Source organism: Rhinolophus hipposideros, assembly GCF_964194185.1.
Source record: "Rhinolophus hipposideros genome assembly, chromosome: 11".
In the NCBI taxonomy this organism is placed as follows: domain Eukaryota; kingdom Metazoa; phylum Chordata; class Mammalia; order Chiroptera; family Rhinolophidae; genus Rhinolophus; species Rhinolophus hipposideros.
Window position 1 is genome coordinate 67,673,326 of NC_138057.1, and position 23,044 is coordinate 67,696,369.

Below are 23,044 nucleotides of genomic sequence, written 5' to 3' on the forward strand. Positions count from 1 at the left end.
CACAAGGGATGTAAGGTGGAAAATGCCTCGGCTTTCAAAAAGTGTACCCAGGAGAAAGCCAAAACCTCAGTAACTGATAACAAAAGGCAAAACTAAGTTACAGGATGTAATTCACTCACAGAGGGTCCTATAAATCAAGGAAAAACTCAAGGAGAAAAGACTTTCATCTTAGAAAATATTAGGAGGGGTGTCAGGCTGAGCCTCAGGATGAGGGGGCTCTCTTCAGATGCTTTCTCACATATCTGGCTCTGGCTGGGGCCCATCTTTTCTGGGATTTATCTTTTAGACACTCTGCCCCCTCCTATATTTGTCTCAAAACCTTTCTGAACCTTGGCCTTTCCATCGGTCAAAAGAGTAAGCTATTTTATACTTACAGCTCCAGGGGCTAGGAGAATTTGAAGGAGAATGTGTAGCATTCAAAGTATAGACCTAGAAATCAGACAGACATCAGTTTAATTCCTGACTGTCATGGCCTATGTGTGTGATTTGGGGCAGGCTGTTTAACTGCTCTGTGCTTCAGTTTCCTCTTGTGTAAACCAGAGTCAAAAATAGTACTTATCTCATAGTTATGACAAGAATTAAATAGATGAAAGTTCCCAGCAGGGCTTGAACCACAGTATTTGTTTAATAGAGGGTTTTGTATTGAGAAGGATATGGATAATGATGATGGGTTTGTGATGATGAAGATGATGATGGTGATGGTGGTGGTGGTGGTGGTGGTGGTGGTGGTGGTAGTGCTGGTGGAGGTGATGGTAATAAAGCTGGTGGTGTTATTGATGGTGGTGGGGGGAGTGTTGGTGGTAGTGCTGGTGTTATTGCTGATGGTGGTGGTGCTGGTGGTGTTGATACTAATGATGGTGGTGTTGATGCCGGTGGTCATTGTAGTCAAGAATAAAAGACAGTGTGTTCTTCCTCTGCACCAAGGCAGGAAATGAAAGCTGTCTGACAAAATCTGGTCTGAAAGGGCTGTGACTGGGCTAGAGGTCTCACTGGCATCAAGAGGAACAAGCCTGACATTTGAGGGGCCCCATCTGGGATCGCCCAACTTTTGGTGTAAACAGCCTAGCCTTTCCTTCAGACCTGCTGCTTGTCCCCTTTCTCACTTCTCCTCACATACAGAGGGGCCCTGTAGTGAGACAGGTGGGGCGTGCAGCCCTGAGGAATAGTGGAAAATCCAAACACCTTGGAAAGATAAATAGACTCATGCCGATAGTATAAAAGTCCCTTTTCTGAACTCACGTCAGGTAAACCTCAACTGACAGAAACATTTACAACCACACCAAGACACTCCTACAGACGGATTAAATTAGCTCTCAAATAAACAGGGGGAGGGATGGGCATCAAATCCCTAGTGGATCCTAACCCTGCTGTTTTCTACTATTTGAACTGTTACCAAGTGCCCCTCCAACATCCCTGAATTTGGGCTGGGAACAGACTCTCAGACCCAGAGAAGAACGTCTGGTTAAAGTTTCCCAGAAAATGAAAGCAGGTGATTCTCTCCACTTCTGGCCCCATGGCTGGGAAGCAAGGGACAAGAAAGTAGCTGAGCTGGGAGGAACCCTGGAAGTACTCACGTTCCTTCATTTGGTCAACATGCGCGTGTTGGCTGTGCTCCATGCCTGGTCCTGGAGGAAGATAGAGGTGTCTAAAACCCAGGCCCTGCCCTCAAGAACCTTAAGTAATTGTTCCTGGTTAAGCATTTCCACAACATGTATCTCAAAGCATTATCGTAACAAACTGTGACATTTTCAGTACCCATTTCACAGATGGGAGAACCAAGCCTCAGAGTGCAAATTTACAAAGCAATTTCAAGTCAGAATTGCAACGGCACCTGTTGTGCCTCAGTACCCTGAGTCTTTCCCATATATTACACTGCATTATGTGTGTTGGAGAAGTCAATAGAGGCAGGAGGAGAGCTAGATAGTGGATTTCACATTATAAGACGGGTTGGCAGATCTTCAAGGGAGGTTGTTCGTCCAAGATTTTTAATGTAATATGGGCTACACTAAACTGGCTCTCTACACTAGACACCGGCTAGGCATTATGAATGTTTGTCTGACGCGCCGAAAGAAAGGAAGACAAGAGAATATTGTCCATTGATAAAATCCCATCTATTTTGAGAGGGATCCATTCATTCATGTAAATGTAAATATTTATTGGGTATCCTCCGTGTGCCTGGCACCATTCTAGGCATGGAAGATCCAAGACGGAACCGGAGATGCCATGGGGCAGAGAAGAAAGTCACCCAACCGAATCTTAGCCAAATCTTGAAGTCATGGGATCTCCTTTGTTCTAGGCTCACCAAGACACCTAGTTACAGTTTGGTTCCCGTATAGGTCTGCCCTCAGGGACAGAATGGGCTGGTCACATGGATTTTCCACGTTCTGGCCCATGTGACTGTTCATTTCTTAATTACAATAAATCAACTGGCACTCAGCCAGGAGAGTAAGCCCTGATGATACAGACTTCCGTGATGATCCCGGACAGTTACTTATCATCGCAAATCTAAGCATTTACCTCCAGCTCATTTTTATTTATTTCTTTTAGAATTTTTAAAGAAATTATTGTAATCTGACATGAAAAGCAAAGCATCTATGGTAGGATAGAGCTTTGTTAGGATGGTTATGTTAGTCCCATTCCTGATGCCATTTTATCTTCTTTTTAATTGTAGAATCCTTTTTAATTGTATCTTTCTTTTTTCACCTACTTTAAAAATTATCATCATGTTGGATGTTATGTTATTAGCTGCCTTCAATCATTTCCCAAACCACTGCTTGGTTTCCAATCCTGGTTGCGACACTTACCAGCTATGGAGCTTGGGGGATTTATTTTCCTCGTGACCAGAGATTAATGCCCACCTCACTGCACTGTGGTGGAAAATAAATAAGATAATACATAAAGTAATTAGCACCGCCAATGCACTGAATGCATTTTAGTTGTCATTATTGTAACAGTAATGATTATTATTAAAGTAGGCTTTAAATAAACACATATATGCAGACCTATAAGCTCTGCCTGGCACCACAGAGAAAGTAACTCTTGAGCAGAAATTTAAAAGATAACTAAAGTTTCTCCAGGTGACAAGGTGGGGAAAAACATTTCAGTGAAGGAGAGCAGGAAGAACAAAGTCACAGGGATAAGGTAGGAAAGTGTGGGCCAACTCAAGGAATTGTGAGCAGGCCCATAGAGCATGGTGGCAGGTGCAGGCAGGAAGGGTTCTCTGTGTGCCCAAGGGTTCCGAACCAAAGGTTAGTTCATTCATCCTCCGGCCCACTGCTCTCAAACTGCAGTGTGTATCTGAATCATCTGGGAGGCTTGTTCTTAAAATGGAGAGGCCCTGATCTCAAAGATTTGGATTCATTAAATCCAAGCCAACACCAAAGAGTGTGCCTTTTTAGTATGTTCCCACAGTGATCCTGAGAAAGTGGTCCTCAGTGTTTTCCCTGCTCCACACCATTTCCCCATCTCCCTGCTGCACTGACACATATACAGACACACACACATGTACACACATGCACATATGTACACGCACACACATACACACACAAACACGCACACACTATCCTTCCTTCTTCCTCCCACTTTATCCCCAACTCCATCCATGGGCCAAATATCACCACAAATTTTCTGAAGGGCCTTTCTGATTCTGTCTTCATCCCGTAATTCTGCTTCTCTTTAGCCCTTATTTCGGCTGAGGAAATACAGAGTCATGACATCTACAGCAAACACAAATGTTATTGTAATCTTATGGCTCCTGTTATTGCCAGTATCTGGGCAATTTATCCATGTACATGCCAAGGTGAGGTCAGGACTTGGAAGAGCCAAGAAGAGGTAGGGTGGTTGAATGTGATGCCAACGGAGAGATGGCTCCCTCCCTGCCCAAACCCGTCTGACCTCTCTCTCTTTCTCTCCACAGAGAGTTGTGTGCACGGCTGGTCTCAAGTGGTATCCTCACCCTGCTCTGATTCACTGTGTGAAAGGCTGTGAGGTGAGTTCCCAGAAAGGATTCTACAGTTATTATTTGTATTGTTATTGTCATATTAATCATGGCTCCCATTTACTGTACCTACTAAGTACGGTAAATATACCTTTATCTGAGTTTTTTGGACATGAATCAGCAATCCTATTGTACAGATGATGGATTGAAACAGAAATATCAACAAACATACTCAAAACTATGTGCGGTGGGTAACAGAGGGCGCCAAGCCAGGTTTTTCTGCCTCCTCAGCCTATGTTCAGCATATTGCACCTATAAGGGAGGAGTGTAGGGAGGCCATATTGATTTAGAGTCTATAATATGCCAGGCATTTTACCAAGATTATCACATTTAACTTTTAATGAACAACACAAAGCAGTTTTTGTTTCCATTCCCCCTTTACTGATACGCGTCTTACGTATCACTTCCTTCTGCCACATGTTTGTCATTCACTCTCTCTTCAACCCAAGCAGTAATATGGACACCTTAGAACCAAGCATTGAGCTGAGAGCGATTATGCCTTCTGACCCTTCAGTTCTCTGACTTCACAGTTTAGCCATGTCCTGGAACTTGGCATTAAGGAGATCTGTTTCTGTGGATCAGTGATAAGCTTGGGGAGGGACAAGGGCAGGGTACTTGGGATGTCATCTGTGGTCTCAAGGGGGTGCTGCTTATGTAACTAAAAGACATTTCTGTGCACCCCTTTGCTCCTGTGGTTCTCAGCTGGCAGTGAGAAGGAGGCCCCAAATTTCATCCAGGTGGATGTCCAAATCGCTGCAGTTCCCCCAGAGCCCACTCAGGAAAAAATGCAGATGAAAAGGAATAGATTGTGCTCTAGAAAATGTTGTAGTTGATGAAATTCTTAGAAGGTTGGAACCAGAAATGTTCTTCTAGATGCTCTAAACCTGACCTTTTATTTTAAAGATGGGAAAACTGCGACCTAGACAATGGTTGGTCTAAAATTTGATGGAATGCCAAAGCTGGAAGGGTTCTGAGTGTGATCTAACCCTATTCGTTTACTGTATAGACTGGAAGTTGAGGGCCAGAGAGGGGATGCCATGGCCCAAGGTTGCACAGCATAATAGACACAAAACCAAAGCATGAACCCAGGTCTGCTGACTTCCAGGCAGGTGCTTTTTCTTCTCCACTAGGCCACCTCCTGCCCATGAACTATCCCCTGACCTGTAAGTGTCACAGACAATCCTTGGGTGATTTTCTGTGTATTGGTTAGGGACCTTCTGCAGCATCTTCTCAGAGCACTTGACACTGGAGTCATGAAGAACCCCCATTCTCCCCGGAGTCAGCCAGGAATGACAAAACCAAGGCCAGGGCCATGTGGCCGTTGCTTCCTCCCATCTCTCAGGATCGCTCCAGCATTTCAAGAAAAGGAAGCTTGGGTTACTTGGGCACTCATTCTGCTGAGTCGGCGGTCTGGGCAACCAGTGTGACAGCGGAATTTGATCCCTCCTTTGACTCAGCACTGGGGCCTCAGAGACCCTCACCTGTCAGGCTCTTTGCCCTGCCAGTGATGCTTATCACCTTTGCTCTTGCAGGTGCCTCTTTGTCTTCCTTAGCTTAGAGCTAATAATTTGTCTCTAGTCTGGGGCTGCAAAGCATGTTTAGAAGATTGCACAAATGCTGGCCCCACAGAGGAGCCGTTCACCTGGAATGTGTAGAGGTAGCCAAGACGGACAAAGGGTTTTGGTAGCCCTGCGCCACCAGCCTTCTACCCCCAGCTATATCCAAAGTGGTCATTCACTCACTCAGACATCAAAGCTTCACTGAGTGCCTCTCCTGTGCCCGACACTATTCTAGGTTCTGACAATCACACGGTCTTAGTCCAGTGGAAACAGTCACTATGCTCTCTCTTAGTCATTCGTGGTATCTTCTTGCCCCCCGTCCATCCATGAATCCGTTCGTGCGTCCACCGGTTTCCTAAATAAACATTGAAGGAATAGCTATTTGATAAAGTTTTGCTCAAATGGCCAGACGTTTTGCTAGGAAGTCTAGAATGTAAAATATGGATGACGCATGTTCCTGTCCAGAAGGAACTCATAGTACACTACAGGAAATAGGCAACGATGTCTATATGCTATATAGGCATGCTATCTTTGCAATAACCAAAATATGCTATAACAAAACAAGTTCAGGAAGTTGTAGAAGCCCTGAACATCTTGGGGGTGTTAGGGGAGGCATTTTAGAGGGGCAACGTTTGAGCTAGGTGTCGAAGGATGAATTGCTTACCTGAACACATTGTTAGTCAAAGTAGCAGCGTGAGAAATACCGCAGACAGGGAGAAATCTCTAAGTAGCAGGTCTTTTCACATGCTATTCCCTTTCTCTAGACAGTCTTCCTTCTCCACCCCTAGGTAATTAATTCCCACTCATCTTGTGATCTCAGATGAAACGTCCTTTCCGGGACACCTTCGCAAAGCTCCCTGATTAAGTTAAATCCTTCTACTCTTTACTCAAACAGCGTCATGCACCTTTCTTCCATAGCTCTTATTAGAGGTGAAATTGGCCAATTAGACGTGTGATTATTTGATCCAAGTCTCTCTCCTCACTAAAATGTAAGGTCTAGAGGAGCAGGAGCTCTATCTACATTGACTCACTAGTGTGCCCTTTTTTTTTTTTCGCACATGTGCAGTAGGCATTCAATAAATAGGATTGACTAGAAGACGGATGGAACAGACAGCTAGGTAGATGCGTGGATAGATCGATGAATGGATGGATGGATGTGGCTGCACAAAATGGCACATAGAGGAAAGTAGCTAATGATGAGACAAGATTTTTTCATGGGACAATTTTTTTTTAAAGTTCACTTATTTATTTTATTTTCTTCCTCTTCTTCCTGAGCTACTCCTTTAGCAAGCCAGTTCCTTTCATTCTAAGGAAGGGACATTTGGTTTCCTTCAGTAGTCTGCTCATATATATGAGAAAAACCATAAAGAACAGAATCCACAAGCAGATCTCCTAAGGCACAGAGAAAAGCAAAAGGCTTATCCTTGTTATTTGTGCTTCTCTGCTCTAATATAAATGTAATCCTGTGTCTATTACAGCAGTCACAATTGTGCTCACAGCCGTGCACATGTACACACACACACACACACACACACACCTGAGCAATCTCTTGCCTATTCTTGGCTGTCTTGCTACGATATTTTTTTAGACACTATAGGGCAGTGATGAAATCGAATCTTCCACCATGAGTGGGGGTAACAAAGACTGCATGAACTTGGCACAGAGATACAGAAGCCAGGGGTGCCATATTGGATGGACTGGGACTCCTTGTGAGCTTGGGAATGGGATGGAGAAGTCAGGATGGGAAAGAGAGAGCACTGGGTCTCCGGGATGTGTCAGGATGCAGTGGTCTCAGCAAAGTGATGACGTCTTCTGTCCCATCAATGAGTCACTGAGCATTAGAGACCCCAACCTGAACTTTAATCAGAGGGGTTTCACTTGTATCTGCTGTCTACGTATTAAAGCATTACTCAATATTGCCTTTGATGGGAGAAAGGGTATGCCCACTGCTTGGAGAAATCAGTGGACTACCCCTGCCTCTTTTTTTTTTATTATTACTGGGAGTCCTGAGACTCAGAGACCATAAGCTGCCTAGTCAACACCACCAAGTAACCACCCAAGCTGGCTGAGATTTGGAAGACTAGAACAGATTTTCTAAAGCCCTGACAACTGCCTTTTCACTATGCCCGTGCAATGGCATTCCATTTTGGCTAAGAGCCAAAGTTGTGCCTACTGTCAAACTATGTGATTGGGAGACCAAGTGATCTGGAGGTGGTCCTGCCTTGGAGCAGCTCTCAGTCTTGCAGCAGCTACAAGAACAGCAACAGACCATAGAAGACGGTGTGCTAAGTGCTCGGGTGGGAAGATACAAGTGCTAGGGTGTTGCAGGGACTCCTGACTGCCCCTCAGGTGGCTTTGGGTTCCGATAAGTAATGGCTTAACCCCGTCATGTTTGGAGCATCACAGAGTTGGAGGAACACAGGAACAAGAGAAATAAACCAATATGTGCTAGAGAGAGCCTAGAATGGTAAAGAAAACAATGCGGAGCCAAGTTAGATTTATATCACTCCTCTGCCTCTGCCCAGTGTGATCCTGGCTGGGTCCCTTTCTTACTCTGAGCCGCAAGCTCCTCATCTATAAAGTGAGAAGAGCCATGCCTACCCTCACATGTTGTGCAGAGAATAAAGGGAGAACACAGAGATGTAAAGATGTAATATCAAGTATATCTGTACTCCTGTGTGAGAGAAGAGAGCCCGTAATCATACACAGACAAATGCCTGAATTCTTAACCATTTGATCTTTACAATTCTTGGGCAGTTTGCACTCAGGTGGCTAATATATTTGCATATATTTTATTATGAATTGTGTTTTTAATTACTTGCTGTCAGGAAGAATGGGGGAAAGGGGCTCAAATTTTCTTATCATTTCCTCAAGTTAAATGAGCCCCCGACTTTAAGAAGACGTAAGTGGTCTGCCCCCTGGCTTTGCATTCCCCAGCATCCAGGAGTGTCTCTCCCAGGGTAACCATACTTTAGTTGGGAAACGCTTGGTTAGAGACGACTTGAGAAATGGTAGAAGTGTGAATTTGTTCAAGGGGGTGCTGGGATTTGAAGCGAGAAGCAAAATCATTAGCTGAGAGACAGTTAAATGATGACGGGGGCCATCCCCCACTCACTCTGGGATGCTAACAAGGCCCCTTTCCTTCCTGCCTCTGTCCCCCATCTAGCCCTTCATGGGAGACAATTACTGTGATGCCATCAACAACAGAGCCTTCTGCAACTACGACGGTGGGGACTGCTGCGCGTCCACGGTGAAGACCAAAAAGGTAGGCAGTGTCCCCCTTCCCCAGCAGGCCCCTCCTACAGGCCTCTCTGGTTTCCTGGGCCAACATCGACCCTCCAGGTTGGACACCTCACTGTCCTGGTTGTGTCAGTGCTCGCCTCCAAGCTGTATTGTGTTGTTTGTATTGTATTGTATCATGTGGTATGGTATGGTATTATATTTTTAATTATTTTAGTCAGTAGTTGAGCTAATAGCACCTGCTCGTCCCTGCGCAAAGTGTGGAGGTTCATGGATTACTTTTGCAGATGTGGTCCCTTAGCAGCACAGCTTAGAGTCCAATACGGAAGCTGACCAATAAAAGTGCAACACGTACTTTTAGAAGGGAAGGACAGAGTCCAGTGGGGCTCCGTCATGGGGTTGGAGAAGGCACTGCAGAGGGATCACCAGCCAAGGCTGAAACTTGAGGGACAGGGGGAAGGCGTGGGGAGGTGGCCAGGAGACGAGTGTCAGGGGCAGAACGTTTGCTGGCATGTGAAATCCTAGAGAGCATGCATTTCTAAGGGGTGGGGCTAAAGTCTAGGGGAAGAGAGAAGATGGCGCATTCCCAACAAGATCAGTCACAGCATTTGAGCATTTTATAATCTCTTTTGTTGTTCACACCTGTAGAATTGAGGGGGGTGGTCTTGGTTGTGATTTTCTTCCTTTGTGTGTTAGAAGGCAACAGGAGTGATTTAGGTGTGCATACGTATTGTGAACCTGAAACATTCCACTGAGATTCACCTCAACCTCCACTTTCCTCCTGTCCAGGGCTGGGACCAGAGTTTGGGCCCCAGCCAAGAACTAGGAGAGAGGTGGTCAACCTGGGCAACCTGAGTTGAGAAGTATTCTTGTGATGAATGAGTGAATAGGAAGCTATTTCTCTTTTTATACTCATCTACAATCCGAGCTGAAAGATTTCAAATATCATTGGATCTACTCTCATGGTAAAGAAGGGGAACTGTGTTCCTGAGAGGAGAAAGGCAAAGCATCATAGTCAGTTTTAGTGGAAGAGCCCTCTGTGATTATTTGGTCTAATCCCTTCATTTCATTGATGGGGACCCAGAGGCCCATAAAGGAGGAATGTTTTGTCCAAGGTAGCAGAGTGAGTGACAAAAACAGAGCAAGGCTCTCGGCCTCCCAGCCACGTCCCTTTATATTGCAACATCCTTAAGAGAATTAGTTCTTTCAAGAAAGATGATTTGATGCTAAAATGCAGCATGGATAGAGCCAGACCCAAGGGATACCCTCAAATCCGAGGACTGTTACTGTACCTTTTGGTCGATGAATAAAGGTGATGGGGTTCTCTGGGATCAGTTGGTCCTGTATAGGCAACGCTTTTCAGCATGGCTACCCCTTCCTTTTTTATTTTGTATGTTTTTGGCTAAAATTACAGGAGAATAATTTGTTCATTTTCTATGAACAAATTTTATTATTTTTCCCAATCATGAAACAATATATATTCTACTTTTGGGAAAATCCAGAAAGTAGAAGATAACAAAATAATTCACTGATCATCTTACAACCCAAACATGAACAGCTGTCTTCCTTTGGTACTTTTTATTCTGTGTAAAAGTATGTGGGTATTTGTGTCTACCTATATATCTGCGTATCCAATTTGGATTCTTGATTTGTTCTGTTTTGTTTACTAAGCCCAGGGTAGCTTGCACATAAGAATTACCTGATCTTAGATTAAGCTTCTCAGCTGTATATGTTGCTGTATTATTATTTATTTATCATATGGTTATGATGTATGATTTACCTGCGACTTTTATTTTTAACTTTTGGGTTATTTCAGTTTCTCACAATGATAAGTAATAATTCTATATTTACTCAAAAAATGTTTTTATAACTCTGCTCATTGCTTTACAATTGAATCTTAGAATCGAAATAGCTAGGATGAAAAGTGTGAACATTTGTAAGGCTCTTGGTACCTGTCGCCAAATGAGTACAGGGTACAGCAGTGTCTATGTCACTCCACTGGAGTCAGCCCTTTTTAAAAGAGAATGGACAATGAAGTTTGTGTCTTAAATAGAAGTTTGTGTACAAACGTATGACACGTGATTCATCTGACGCCAACAGTTGGTGAAAGAGCAGCTCAGATTAAAATAATTTTACTACCACGGCGTACAACTCACATACTAAAACATACAAAATAAAACTGGCTTGTTTTTTAATGGGAAACTTCCTGAAATGGATTGCTATTTCTAGAGAGTGTTTGGTAAGGACATGAAGTCATGAGATGGAGGTTCAGGTGCAGATTCGAATTTATTATAGTCACTTGAATGCACACACAGACACACACACACACACACACACACAGACCCAAATGGCCATTTGACTTTGTTTCTATACTGGGCTCAGTTGCAGCGATTCCAGGCTGCAGGGCCCTGAGATGAGAGTTTCCTCCTCTCTAAGGGACCCAGGGTCAGTTCTTTGCTACCTCTGAATATGCTTCCTAGTCCCGTTTCTTCTCTTTTCTACCCATGTTATAAATTATGGCTTTTTGTGTTAAAAGGATTGTCTTCGTCCACCTTAAATGGTTCTTCCGGCCAGCCAAGGCTGCAGAATGCAGATGGCCAAGCTTCCTTCATGCAACGAGACGAATGTTCATTGGGCATGTCTAGGAAACCCAGCACTGGCCCAGGCTGGGTGTGCACGGCAGGCGTGGTGCCTGCCCTGGGAAAGCTCGTGGCTTATTCAGGGAACCAGACATTCACCAGTGAGGTATCCAACTATGTATGTAATTACCTTCGTGGAAGGGTCAATGCAGAAGAGGTGCCAGATATTACCGCTTCCCCGAGGAAGTGACATTCATATGGGGCCATGTTTTCCTGGTGAAGGTGAATGGTGGTTGGGGCAGAATGGAGAGAGCTGTTAGAACCATGTGTGACGTATGGATTACAGCTGAACGGCCTCTTTCTGGTGCAGATGGCTTGGCCGTAGTAATTAGCTGGTAAGAAGTGTTTGGGGCTTTCTTCAGATTCGAGATTCCTGGAAGTCTGACTTCTGGAGAAGAAAGGAATCTCAAATTCAAATCATTCTTCCTACAATTTAAATTTCCCAGTCTAACTTCTACATAAACTTCAACGTCTTGAAACTTGTCTCCTTTCTCTTGCACACACCCAACTGCTCCGTGGGATAGCCTGGTTTATAAAGGCGGTAGGTAGAGAAAGGGCTATTTTATAGGGCTATAAAATACCCCCACGTGAGCTGCTGTATGTCAGATACTTGTCCTCCGTGACTTCCTTTAATCCTCATCTCAGGCCCAACAGGTTGCTATTACCCCACTGCACAGGTGAACGGACTGTGGCTCAGAATACTCACGGGGGTTGCAAATGCCGAGGTCCAAAGTGGAACCCAGTTCTGTCTGACTCACAAGTCCAGCTCTTTCTCCGGCACGGGCTGAGTCTCGGAAGAGAAAAGCAGGTGGGGGTAGGACCTTGTCCTCAGAGTACCTGGGCATGACCATCCCAGTTCTGGCTGGAGACGTTCACTGTGAACCCAGACTGCCAGGGAACCTTGGATGTGGGACCCCTCCCCTTGGCAAAGGTGAAAGCAGCTTTCCCCAGCAGCAAAGACGGGGTGGGCAGTAACTGAGGCTCCCAGCCTTGCCAAGCACCGCTGAAGTCCCAGACAGGTGTTTCCCCTGAGCAGAAAAATGTCTTGTGTCCAGTTTCCACAGCAGGCGGCCTCGGAGCAGAAGAGGGTCCACATTCCTTCCTCTCACCCCTCAGCCTTCACCTGCTGCTCCTTCCTGGACTCTTGACCCCGGACACAGATCATGGGACGTTGTCTAGCCATAAGCACCCAGCCTGGCCCTCAGAAGCTCACGGACAGGGCAGACCTGCCCCATGTACCTTCTTCATTAGAGTAATTCCATGACTTGAGCACATACTATGTACGTACTTGGCTATGGGCTGTAATCTCTGTGTAGAATATCTCACCTGGACTCCAGCACCTCCCAGCAAGGTAGACGGCTGAGGCTCAGAGAGGTGGGATCATTTGTTCGAGATGGCAGAGCTGTGGAGGTGACAGAGCTGTGAGTAGCATTTAGCGTTTCCTGACTCCAAACAAATAAGAGTGGCTACGATGTAGCAAGAGCTCCCCATTTGCCAAGTGCAATGCTGACTGCTTTTACATGGGCCATTTCATTTCAGCAGCACAGTCGCCCTGTTGGCAGGTGTCTTATTCTCATTTTATAGATGACGCAGCTGAGACTTACAAGGTCACTGGCCAGGAAGTGGTAGAGATGAGATGCAAACCCAGTGAGTCTAACCCACGTAACACCTGCCTCTAACCCCTGTTCTGAACATCTTGTTGCAGTGAGGTTTCATTTTCCCCTTCCCCTGGCTTCTTGTTTCAGAGTCCTACTGGATGGGAATCGTGGGCATGACCTCGGGGTCTGGGGTTAAACGCTCAGCATCTTCTCCCAGACTTCGTTCTTGCCAACTCTCCACTTAAATCTCTTCCCAGTCCCCAGGCCTGGGGCCTCCCCGGTCACTTGGCCCAGAACGATGTCTGCCTGATTCCTCCATCCTTCCTCCCCTTGTTTGTCTCTACAGACACCAGCTGTTTCCCACATCTGCCTTGTGGGGTGACCTGGACTCAGCTGACAGACAAGAACAAGACAGTGCAGGAAACTCTGTCTGACGGGGTGACCAGTTTCCCACCCAGACACCTGTCTGCAGCACAAGGCAGACAGGAAGGGGCAGGGCTCAGCTTCTCAGCAGTAATATTTTTCTATTGGAGCCTTGAGGAGTCTTGAATACAGAGCAGATTTCCAGAATGGTTGCTGAGACACATTCCCCTCCTAACAAGAAGAAGTATTCCTTTATAATGGGAATAATTCTAAGGAAGCATGCGTTGGGGGTGTAACAGAGAGAGGGGAAACCACCTGAACACATTCAACATGCCAAAACTTTCTAAAGTGTGGTGGCCTGGAACAATAATTATGGTCATGTTTCAGGCAGCTGCTAAGAGGCTGATTCTGGAAGATGTCTGGGGAGTGAGTGGAGGTGTAGTGCCAGCTCTCTGACTTAGCTCTGCGACCTTGGACAGGTCGAGTTCACCTTAGGTTTTTAATCTCTTGATATTTGGATTAGATTCGGGTCTCGGGACTCTCCACATGGCTTCCTGCATGAGGTGGTCATTGAGCGAGAACTTGAAGGCCAGTCATAGCTGGGACCAGAAGAGAGTAAGAGGTCGTCAACCCTACGTAAACATGTCTTAGCACAGGATGGCACGCCCAACTGATGACACTAAACGTAGGCTTGGGGTATTTACTTGCCAAGTCTAAGTGAAAACATACTTTCTTAGGAAAGGATGTTAAAACCAAATGTAGCCCATTGGTCTAAGGCTAGTCATTCTGTAGGATATAGGAAGACAATCACAGTCGTTAGATGGAAAGCAGCCTTCTTAGCCGACGGGCCACGATAAAGGGTTGGATGCTGAGGGCCGGAATCAGGGATGTACATCAGTGGCTCTTACATCTTGACTTAGCAACCAGACCAGTCCTTTTAAATGCATCAAATGGTGTCAAACCTCTGTGCCAAGCCCTATAGTGTCTCCCTCATTTTACTCAGAGTAAAACCAGTTCTCCCAACGGCCTGTCAGGCTTGTGACCTCACCCCCCAACTACTGGCCCCCCCCTTCACTTAACTCCAGTCCTCTGGACTCCTTGACGTCCCTTGCACAGGCCAGGAATTCTTCCACCTTACAGCCTTTGTCACGGGCTGTTCTTTTAGATGAGAACATTCTTTCCCATCCGTCCTCATCCCTCACCTCCTCCAGCTCTTCACCCAAGTGTCATGTTCTCAATGATCCCCACCCTGACCCCACACCTTACATCCCTCCTGGCACTCCCACGCCCACTTACCTTGGCTTCCTCTTTTTGTTCCTTCCATAACAGTTACCGTTTGGGCACATACTAGAAAATGTATTTATCACTTATGATCTGGCAATCCTTACCCCTCTTGCTGCTAGAATGACAATGTCACGAGGGCAAGGACATGCATCTATTCCAGGTTCTGAGGCTGCGTGATAAACACTGTGCTTGGCCACAAGCAAGACGCACCTGGTGGTAGCCAGGCTGAGTTCATGTCTTGTGGACTAATGGTCAGGCAGGGAGAGTCTAGGAAGTGCTAATGGAAACACAGCAAGTTGGCAGAGTTGAGGAAAGCCACACCAGACGCGAGATGTGAAAGGTACAGTAGGTCTTACCCAGGTGACAGGAGTGGGACGATGACCCAATGTAAGCATAAGCCAGGAAAGAGTTTTTCTGGCTGAGGGCACAATCTGTGCAAAGTCCCAGACATAAAGGAGAGTGTTAAGGCAGTTATATAATTCCCTGAGTACGACTAGAGCACCGTACAAGAATGGGAAGGGGTAAGAGATGAGCCTAGCGGCACGTGCAAGGCTTTTATAAGCCAAACCAGGACATTTGAATGTTATCCACAGAGCCATGGGGGTATTCAATGATTATAAGCACTGAATCAGCCGAGACGATCCTAGAAGGCTTCCTGGAAGAGGTGATACATGTGCTTAACTTGGAAGATTAGGAAGAGATAACAGGCAGATGGCAAAACAGATTAAATGAATTCCTCCTTGTCCAAAAGCACTGGCTTCTGGAGTGTTCTGAGATCCTCGTTTGGGGTGTAGCTTTGACTTTTCATGTGGATGAATTCGACACTCATTTTCAGCTTGTTCCTGAGAAGGAATGAGACTCGCCCATCCCCCAAAGTTGTCACCACCATAACTATTGTCAGCATCATCACCACCATTCTCACCACATCGGCAACACTACTGCCAATACCAAGGTCACCGTCACTGCCACCGCCACCATCCTCATTAAATGAGCACGTATTATATGCCATGCCCTGGTGCTGAGTGCTTTACTTAAACTGTATACTTTATCCAAAACACTTCTCTGTGACAGGACTCTTACTACGTCCGGTTTCACAGATAGAGAAACTGAAGCTCCCCAAAGGGTATATAACTTGTTGGATAGCAAGCGCTAAGTCAATAAGAGGGAAAAAGTCAACCCCGTCTCCTTCTAGGCTGGTGCTTTTCTCCACTTGACTGGCATCCCCCGACCCCCCATTTTATCTTCCACTTGTTCACATTCAAACAAGCCTCTGCATTCACTGACTGTTCCCTGCCCTCTGCCAGGCACGAATCCACCCTCCGCGCAAGGAGCTTCCAGGGGAGCCCTCGTACTCAACGTCACACCTTGTTGCTTGGTCTCATTACATTTTCCCGTCAACCCTCTGAGTGCCCTGAGCCTCAGCATGGCAAAATGGTATTTGCCCCAGGTCCCACAGTGGGAGGGAACAGTCAAGGCTTTCAGACCGTCCAGGGCATACTCTCTGCTTGTGACCCCCCTGTTGATTCTGGGTCAGAATCCAGCCTCTGTCTGTCTCCCAGCCTCGGGTGAGACCTGCAGCCAGGGCCTTGTGGGGCATTGGCCAGGGCTGCATTTCTGAGCCGCTCACACATGCAGATGGAGGTGTCAGCTTGGGCAGCTCACCCAGAGGAAGAAAGACCTGAAGCTAAGCAACCTCTCCAGCCCAGAGGGGAAAAGGAGATAATCCTGGCCTGTAGTCATTGACCTGGGCTTGCTGACGGAATCCCAGAGTGGGTGGCCAAGCCATTTGTGGGACAGCCTAGCCACATGGTGCTGGGAATCCTACATGTAAACTAGCCACCACACGCGTTTGTGCTGTGGGTGGTAGGTTTTCTTGGGAGGCCATCTGTGGGAGAAGGTGGGAAGCTGCTTGGGGGTGTCAGGGAATCTGGGAGTCCTGCTAAGAGAAGACTTTATCAGGACGTGGCTCTTCTCTCCAGGCCTTGTTTCTTTCTCTATGAAAAGGGGACCCTGACTCCCACTCTGCCTGCCATTTGAGGGACAGTGTGGAGGAATGGTTACAAACAGGAAGCAGAGGCCAGGCCTCCTGCCAGCCCAGTGACTCACCTCTGCATCTTAGTTTCCTCTGAGATGTAAAACAGGGATCTGAAGAATAGGGCCTTATTGGGATCGTTGGGAAGAGTAAGACAATGCACATTGAGTTCACAGGCCCCGAGTTTTAATAAGGGATAAAAGGCTGTTGGCTAGTAGACAAATCAGCAGTGAGCCTGGCCAGGCTGTGAAGAAGGTGTCTTCCCCTTACTCCTACTAGCTGAAAACTCTGTGTTTGGAGTGGGCTTTAGAATTCTGCATCATCTACGTATATACCGGTAGAGAGGCTCAGGGCAAGTTTGTTTTGTTGCAACATTCTGAAGCCTCTATTTTCTCATCTGCAAGATGGGTAGCTAATAATGATAGCCTCACAAGGTTGTATAGAGTCAACAAGCTAGCACGTGGAAACCATCTGACACGTGGCAGGCCCTCAGGAAATGCTGTGCACACATGTGCACGCGTGTGTGTGTGTAAAGTGGTGTGAACCTATATGAACAGGCTTCCCCAGTCTTTTCCAGGTCAGACCTAGGAATATCTGGAAGGGTAGATGGAGCTAGCCATCTCCACCCTTCTCTTCCCAGTTGTAGGCCCTTGATCAGCAGGAAGCTTGTGGCAAGAGGAGACCCCAGGACAGGCTCTGAACAGGCAGTTCTCAAAGAGGCGAGAGGAGGGGCCAGGGGAGGGAACAAGTGCTATGCCTCACTCTGCACTGGGCACAGTGGGAGCTGGTGTGGAGACAGCATTATTTCATTGACTCCTTCCCAGAACCCTGTGAGGCCTTTATAACGACCCTCCTCTTACAGATAGGGACATGAGGTCCACCAGGTGCCAAGGACTTGCCAAAAGTCATGCAGTACCAGTGTGGAGCCCACCCTGAACCCAGGCTGGTCTGCTCCCAAAAGCCTTGAGAGGGCTCAGGAAACGCAGCTGCATTTTCAAGCAAGTGTTGGAGAGGAGGTTCCAGATCTGCCTCCTGAGCTCAAACCTCCCAGACTTTGCTGTATTCTGATTGGGGGTCCTTCCTTTAGGTTTCAGATACCTTTCTTTGGGGAAACGCTGAAATGGCCGGGGCTGACCTAGAGGAAGGAAGATTGTTACTCTGTGCCTGCCGAACCAGAGTGGCCAGACCAGCCTGGGAAATTAACTGGAGGCAGGGCTCTGGAAGCTGATGATTTGGGAGAAGCTGATGGAATGGGGGAGTGGCAGAAGGGGGAACATGCGAGGGAGGGTTTGTAGAGAATGTGCATTTCTAGGTCCTTCCTGGCGAGACTGAGAAGGATTTTCAGACAGATGGAAAGGTAGAGACCATTAACATCAAATCTGAATGTAGAGCTAAGGAGAACGAAGCTCAGAGAAGTGAAGGAACTTGTACAAAGTCACCCAGCAAGGGAGTGAAAGAGCAGGGGCTCCCTGACTGTATTCTGCCTGTATATACATGCATTCGTGTGTCCCTCCATTCATGGGTCCACTGAATGCCTGTTCTGTGGTATAAAGGCTCAGTTCCACAGCAGACGTGCTGCCCAGACTGGCCTGGCATCCACGTGGAAGTGAGTCAGTACGAGGAGGGCACCGGACTAGGATGCTGAGCTGTGGGATGAAGGTGAGAGTGTCATTGGTCAGACCAACGCGGGAGGAGGTGGTGCTAGAGACGACACCAGAAGATGAAGAGGGGCTGGTCAGGAAAAAGCAGCGGGGGGAGGAACCTCAATGGCTAAAGACTTAAAAGTAGGAAAGCACCGCGAGTATTTGAGGAACCAGGAAATCAATAAACAAGCCACTGGATGAGGGGAAGAAGGGAGCCAGCTGAGGTCTAAGACGCGTGTGGAGATGACATCCTGCAAAGCTTTGAACGCGTGGCAAGGACTCTGGGTCTTATGGGAAGAGATAGAAGCTGTTGGATTTTTGCTGTGTGAGGTGCGACAAGAAGCAGGAGGGAGAAATCAGCTGTGAAACTGTCCCTCATGGGTCATAGAGCCCAATGGGAAAGAGTTACCGAGGGAATTGTGCAGGAGACATTAGATGTAACTGGATCGTTCTAAAGTTAGAATGTGGGCAAGGGCAGTGGAAGGGGACAGATAAAGGAATAGGTGAGTTCAGGACAAAGAGGCTGCCCAAGTCTGGGAGGTGGGAGAGAGGGGACAATAGGCAGGAAAGGTGTCACAGATGGTGAAATATGAGCTGGTAGGAAATTGGAGTCAGCACACGTGTATTTAGCATTAAGCACCTCCTGAGTGTTAGGCCATGTGCTAGGGCTTTTGCATATTTCTTTTGTTTGATCCTTAAGACCATATAAAATACAGTGTTTTTTTGTTGTTGTTGTTTTTTTTTTTTTTATCACTCTTTTAAAGATGTAGAAACTCTGGGTGATGGCAGTGAAGGGATTTTCCCAAAATTGTTCACCAAGTATGAGGCAAGCAAGGACGCCAAGCCCGGCCTTTTGTCTCCCAGGGTGGTACTCTTCCCACTCAGCCTCAGTTGTTACATGTGGACTTGGCTCTGCCCTCAGTATCTCCGCTTGGACTGGAGGGTTTTCTCTACGTTCTTTTGTGATGCTAACATTTTGTGCTCCTCTTGGAGGTGAAGAGGTTACCAAAGAATATTTTAGGGGAGGCATAGCCTCTACAAAGATAGGGAGTCTGGGAAGAAAACGTTCTAAACTGGGAACAGCAAGGAGTTGGAAGCAGAAAGGCAGGCGCTGCCTGGAAAAGGCTGCTGTGAGAATGCCTACCCAGCATCAAGCACCTGGGTACTTAAATTGAAAAGAGAAGCAGAGATGCTAGCCATGAGTGCAAGGGAAGAGTTAGAGAGCAGGCGACACGAACAGGCACTCATTCATTCTGTGTCTGGGCCTTGGAAAATAAGAAGGAACAAGACCAACAGACACATGGCTGAGCTCTGAGCACATGCCAAGCCTTGTGTGCTCAGCGTTTTTTGGTACTTAGTTCACTGATCCATTATCACAAGCTCAGGGAGGTGTACGCATCCACTCTTCGCATTTAATGAGTGAGGTAACTAAGGCTCAGAGAAAAGTCCCATGCTCCAGGTCACACCTCAGTTAGGTGACAGAGCTGCTGGGGCTGATACTTCCATCTTCCTGTTCATTGCTACATTGTAACTGTTGCCCAATTGCAGCAGGGGGAGCGAGGTTGGGAGGGAGGGCAAAGAGGCAGAGAGGAAAAGAGGTAGATATAGAGAACAAGCCCACAGGCTAGAGACAAAGATGCTGTCTGAGGCTGGGTGAGCATTTGGCCACTTTGCCCCGGCAGGAGGTGAATGAGGTCATTAAATCCATGTGCGCAGATGGGGGACCCTCTGGGGAAAGTTATATGCAAATGTCATGATGCAAGGAAATGAAATCTGCTTGCGTGAGCCCAGCCTGGGCTCACGCAGGGAAAGACAGGTCAACCCCTGCGTGGGGAAGACATTGGCTCTGCTAGGCTCTTTTCTAGAGGAAAGCCTGCCCAAGGTCACAGAGCACGTGGAGGGACGGAGTGGGAACTGAAACGGAGGCCTCTCACTTTTCTTTCTTTTTTTTTTTTTAATTTAAAAAATATTTTAATTTTTATTTCTCATTTCCCCCAGCTTTTGTAATATATACAGATGACACATTGTATGCCTCTCATACAATGCTTATGCTCAGATTTGCTCCCTAGTTCCTTCAACCAACTTTTATGCAAAAATCTCTGGGACATGTTCCCTACCAGGAGAACGTCAAGCTCCTTAGAAGGTGGTCTCGGCTTGCTGAGACATGCTTTTGTTGTTTTCATCATTGCCCCCCCAAACTGTCTGCGTGCAGATAGTTATGTTTTCTTAAAAGACACATCCTTACTTGACTTGATCACTGCAACAGTCCTGTAAGTTTGCTATTCCACTGTACAATGCTATCAACCGACTCTGGGGTGGTACATTAGGATTTTTCACCCATGATGTCATTCAGCCCATAGAGTTCACAGTGCCAGGGGGTTCTTATCATAGTTCTACAGCTAGGGTCCCGAGGCTCAGAGAGAGGTAGCTTGTCCTACTTTCAATACCATGTTTGTCACTTATCGTTATGGGCAAATTGTCTGCCCCTTTCTGAGCCTCAGTTTCCCCATCTGTAAAAGGGTAATTGTTTTAGTACCTATCTCAGGTACTAAACTCTTACAGAGTTGTCAAAGGGCTCGGGAAAGTGTTTAACACATTGCCTGACCCATGACAAATGCCACCAGAAGTGGAAGATGCGATGATAATGACCATGGTGATGTTGATGAAAGTGATCAGAGGGCAAGGAAGAAGCACGGCCATGACTTGACCTTGACTCTGCTGTGTCCCCGTTCCAATGGTTGTCCGCATCCTGCAATGCCTCTCTGAAAGTTCCTGCTTCCAACACAACCCCCCGATTCACCTCTTCTCTTTTTGTCTTTGCAGGTCACCCCCTTCCCAATGTCCTGTGACCTACAAGGAGACTGTGCTTGTCGGGACCCCCAGGCCCAAGAACACAGCCGGAAAGACCTCCGGGGTTACAGCCATGGCTAAGGAAGGAGAGGGAGTGGTCAAAGAATGCCCAGCGCCAGGACCCGCATCCCTTTGGTATTGATTTCACAGTCAGCTGCTCGACGGAATGGCCTCTCCACACCAGGGATCCTTAGCACCCAACCGGTCTGCCTTTAATTTCACCCAGGAAGGACTCACAATGGGGACGCATGAACCAAGTCTCGCCATGTTGAATGGAATGGAATCCCATCCCAAAGTCTTAGATGGATTACACATACAGCGTGCAGCCCCAGAGCCTCCTAAAATTCTAACCATTTGTCACATGGCCACAGCAAGAAACATGTCCTGTACCTAGGAGTGTGCACATCTGTGGTTAGCACACATGCATGCACACGCACCCATACAAACATCTGTGTGAGGGCAGTTTTGGAGGATGAGCAGAACTAGACTGGAACAAAGTCAATCTTTCCTTTCCCAAGCTCCTAGCTAACACTGTCCTTGGGAAAAAGAGAGTTGCAAAAACCGCTAAGACCAAGTGTTGAGATGCCAAGATAGCTCCCAGCCTGAGGCTTGGAATATGTAGGGCACACACAATGGTGTGGTCCTTTGGGATTAGAAGTGAAACGGTCTCTGATCACCTACCTTCTAGGGAAATAGGACCCAGAAAGAGGTCAAGAATCCAAGGTATACAAAGCCCCCCAATTTTTCCGCTGCCATGGGGGATTTACCCCAACCCCAGGGTTTTAGGCCAAGCTGGAAATGGCTTATAATTGCAATGTCAAGGTATTATAACAGCCCCCTGCTTGAGGCGTGAGGCCATAATATCCTTCCAGAACCTACCCATTCCCCACATCTTGCCTTGGGACCACATTTGCTGCTACTTTCCCTGCTGCTCTATCCTATACATTGAGTACCCCAAGATGGTAGGACTGGGTTAGGAAAAACCCCACACAACCAAACAGTCTGCCTTAAAAGCACCCGCATTGTCCCACAGCTCCTCACTTCCTAGCACTTCTGCAAAAGAAACACCCTCAGTGGCCCACCTGGTGAGAAGGTAAGTCCCCCATGGTTGGGCTTCTCATCCTGGAAGGGAGATGCGGGACTTCAGATGCTGGAGCCTTCGCTGAGAGTCTGGATTGTCTAAGCCAGTGTTAGATTTTCTAATCAAGTGGAACAGTGTTAAAGTTCTGTGATGTTGGAGCCACCCAGAGACTGTTAGAATTGTAGGAAGTCTTGAGTTACTACTGTTAACCAGGCCTCCCTGCCTCTCCAGGCTACAGCAGGCGTTGGTCCCGAGGACCTCACAGTGGCTACACTTCTGAAACAGAGAATCATCTCGGATGTGGTCAATCTAGACTGTTCCAGAGGCCATCGGAGGGAAGCCCCAGAGTTCACAGCCTCAGTCCCCAACAACCCAACATGGTCACCATGTTTTCCATAGTCTTCCATCCTCCAGTACTCCCATCCATACCTGGGGTTGGGTCACCCTTCCCTCTGCTATGTTCAGCCTCCAAAAGTTTCAGAGTAAATTAGTCAAACACACGTGGAAGCCTCCACCTCTCTGGGGTCCTCTTTGCCTCTTTAAAGCCAGTTACCCGTCCACTCCTTTTCATTAATGTGGGGAGAGATTAACACAGAATGAGGGGGAGAGAATGGTTACGTTTGACATCATTTCTGAGGCCTGGAAGTGAGAAAGAGGTGATGGGAGGGTCTAAACTAAATGTATCACACAAAAATTGCAGTAAATCAAATCATGTCAAGCCTAGAGAAGACAACCAGTGAAAACAAAGTCTGGCATAG

General features: G+C 46.9%; 1 protein-coding gene across 1 annotated transcript in view; it reads left to right on the plus strand.

The window, feature by feature from the left end:
- Positions 1 to 22,787, plus strand: part of PAPPA (pappalysin 1) — a gene marked incomplete at its 5' end in the record, with an annotated part of 228,179 nt that extends 205,392 nt beyond the window's left edge. The window contains 3 exons of the mRNA XM_081066643.1: positions 3,917 to 3,988; positions 8,723 to 8,821; positions 21,179 to 22,787. Coding sequence (XP_080922769.1) covers positions 3,917 to 3,988; positions 8,723 to 8,821; positions 21,179 to 21,286 — 279 coding nt within the window. The 3' untranslated portion in view covers positions 21,287 to 22,787. The remainder of the gene's footprint in view (positions 1 to 3,916; positions 3,989 to 8,722; positions 8,822 to 21,178) is intronic.
- Positions 22,788 to 23,044: the final 257 nt, after the last annotated feature.